Source organism: Lindgomyces ingoldianus (assembly GCF_010093535.1).
Source record: "Lindgomyces ingoldianus strain ATCC 200398 unplaced genomic scaffold BDR25scaffold_41, whole genome shotgun sequence".
Classification (NCBI taxonomy): Eukaryota; Fungi; Ascomycota; class Dothideomycetes; order Pleosporales; family Lindgomycetaceae; genus Lindgomyces; species Lindgomyces ingoldianus.
The window spans coordinates 142,759-145,345 of NW_022985202.1; the positions used below are offsets into that span (position 1 = coordinate 142,759).

The 2,587-nt window shown below is 47.0% G+C and overlaps 1 protein-coding gene across 1 annotated transcript; it reads right to left on the bottom strand.

Annotated features, from left to right (window-relative positions):
* Positions 1 to 233: 233 nt before the first annotated feature.
* On the bottom strand, positions 234 to 2,558 carry BDR25DRAFT_396427 (uncharacterized protein; the record flags this gene model as incomplete). Its single annotated transcript, XM_033698433.1, has 8 exons — positions 2,424 to 2,558; positions 2,072 to 2,395; positions 1,878 to 1,948; positions 1,749 to 1,837; positions 1,200 to 1,245; positions 544 to 685; positions 334 to 455; positions 234 to 293 (listed from the first exon to the last, which is right to left on the bottom strand). Exons 1-8 carry the CDS (start codon positions 2,545 to 2,547, stop codon positions 234 to 236), a joined length of 978 nt encoding a protein of 325 aa, XP_033541863.1. The 5' UTR covers positions 2,548 to 2,558.
* Positions 2,559 to 2,587: the final 29 nt, after the last annotated feature.

Genomic DNA, 2,587 nt, shown 5'->3' on the forward strand with positions numbered 1-2,587 from the left:
GCCACCTAGCTTAGCGTACAAGACAGTGGTTTGTCATGATGTATTAAAATTTACGCGCTAGGCCTAATCTGCTTGAGGCTGCAGAACCACGTTCCTTTTCCTTTTCTATTTTTGTCGTAATTACGTCACCCAATGTTGGTGCAGCTTTTGACATCTTCCTTTCAACATAGTAAGTAGCCATGGATGCAGCCATGGTGTTTAATAGAACGTAATTGTTACTATCAGTAGTGTTTTTAAGGCGTTACTGGCGGCAATAGGGTTTCGTTCTTACGGAAAGAGTGAATTAAAACGGCCTTACAGTGTGAGAGGTATCGAGCAGGAAACACAGGTCACAGAGAGGTAATGCAGGATAGGGGGGTAACGAGAGTAAACCTTAGGGTCGGAGGCAGAGGTACGGAGGCCGAGGAGCCTATATACCCCGTGCCAAGCCCTTAGGGTACTCAGGGGTTGGATAGCTGTAACATAACCGTGACATACAGGCAGTAACAGTTACTGCCAAGTTAATTAATAGTAGTTACTGTTTAGTGCAGTTACTGCAGTAACTGGTGTTACTAGAGGCTCTAGAGGGCTCAATTTTGACACAATCTTGCCAATATAGTCGCGGAGATTGTTCAATTCTGAGATTGTGGAAGGCGATAGCTGCAATTAAGCTCTTCACATAATATCCAAGGCCCCCAGGTTTCAGCTAGAGGTCGCAAGTCTAGATATTGTCCTACTTAATGTTAAAATTTAGGCTGTTGTTAAGGCAAGAGTCCTTACGAGACTTATAAGATGTCACGGTTATGTTACAGCTATCCAACCCCTGAGTACCCTACGCTTGGCACGGGGTATATAGGCTCCTCGGCCTCCGTACCTCTGTCAGATATGCGCACCTACTGTCAAGACAGGAGGAACGCTTGACGAAAGCTGCTACATAGTACGAGCAATAAGCTCGAACAGTATGTTACTGCAAATTGCAGCATTTTGCAGCATGTTGCAGCAAATTGCAGCATTTTGCAGCATGTTGCAGCAAATTGCAGCATTTTGCAGCATTTTGCAGCATTTTGCAGCAATTTGCAGCAAATTGCAGCATGTTGCAAGCTGGTCGCGCATAGGGCAAGTGCGCGAGGGACTCGGATCGGCAAAACAAAAAGCCGAGCAACACGAGTAGAGCAGAAAAAAGGATCGATAAATCAATACAATCAATCATCATCCCATACATCATATCCAAACCCATCATTCATCTCAGGAAGCCCAGAAACAGTGCTTCAATCTGACAACCTCTGCCTCCGACCCTAAGGTTTACTCTCGTTACCCCCCCTATCCTGCATTCCCTCTCTGTGACCTGTGTTTCCTGCTCGATACCTCTCACATAAGAATAGAAACACTAGAGGATAAAACCTTAATTAAAAAGCTCTAAGAGCTCCTAGAGGCACCCCTTAACTTCTTAAGACAACAAAAGCTTGCGAGGTGTTGAACTAGCTATAAGCTGCAAGTGCTACGTGGAGTTTAGCATACTTAAGGAGTTACTTCACTGTTCTGTACTAACAATGGATAGCATAGGCAGTTACTGCAGTAACTATAGCCTCATTAACTGTACAGTAACAGAAGGCAATTCACTTTTGTTCTAACTGCTAAGAGATAGTTACTATCAGTAACAGTAGGAACAGTACTACGTTCTATTAAACACCATGGATGCAGCTAGCCAGGCGATAGCGCAAAATCTCCCTCTAAATGTGCGTAGAAGCTACGCTGCCCTAGCAGAACACTGTAACGTCCGTGTCTCTCGCACCACCGTGTGGTATCGTAAGTTTCTAGTTTCCTGCAAGAAGTGATCACATTGTGACCTCAAGACTTTCTAAACTTGGTCGTCATGTGATCTGGTTACAGTCTGGGACTACCCCGCAAGACTCCGCCCACACGATGGTAGTACCTTGTCTATTACTCAGCATAGAAAGGGTGATACTACCTAGAAGATTCTGGAGGGATTTCTAGCAGTATAAATGCTTGCCGCTCCCCGGACCTTTCCATGAAATAGAGACAATAATAAATATATATTAAGATAAAAGGTGCGTAAAGACCTACGCTGTACAAAGTTGAAGAAGTGTAATACGACCTGAAGAATGGCCTAAACAGGCTAAGTCTTCTTTAACTATAGAGCAAGTCGGTCGATATTCAGGAGGAAGCCATAGTAACCGCTGTTGATCTAGAGTGATCCACTGGTCTTGTATGAAGATATGAGACAGCTGCTCTCTTTGGGATGAGGGCGATGAGTTGGAAGGAGAATGTAAAGGAGTATCTCCTCGACTTGTTTGAATATACTGGCCGTCCGGCGAGAAGGCGACGGCGTTGACGAAGTCTGCATGGCCCTCTAGCACGCTGCGGCACGACCCCGTCGCCGCCTCCCACACCCACACTGTGTTGTCGTCCGAGGCCGACGCGACCAGCTGGCTGTCCGGCGAGAAGGCGACCAGCTGGCCGTTTGGCGAGAAGGCGACCAGCTGGCCGTCTGGCGAGAAGGCGACGGCCTTGACCCAGTGTGTATGGCCCTCGAGCACGCTGCGGCATGACCCCGTCGCCGCCTCCCACACCCGCACTGTGTTGTCGT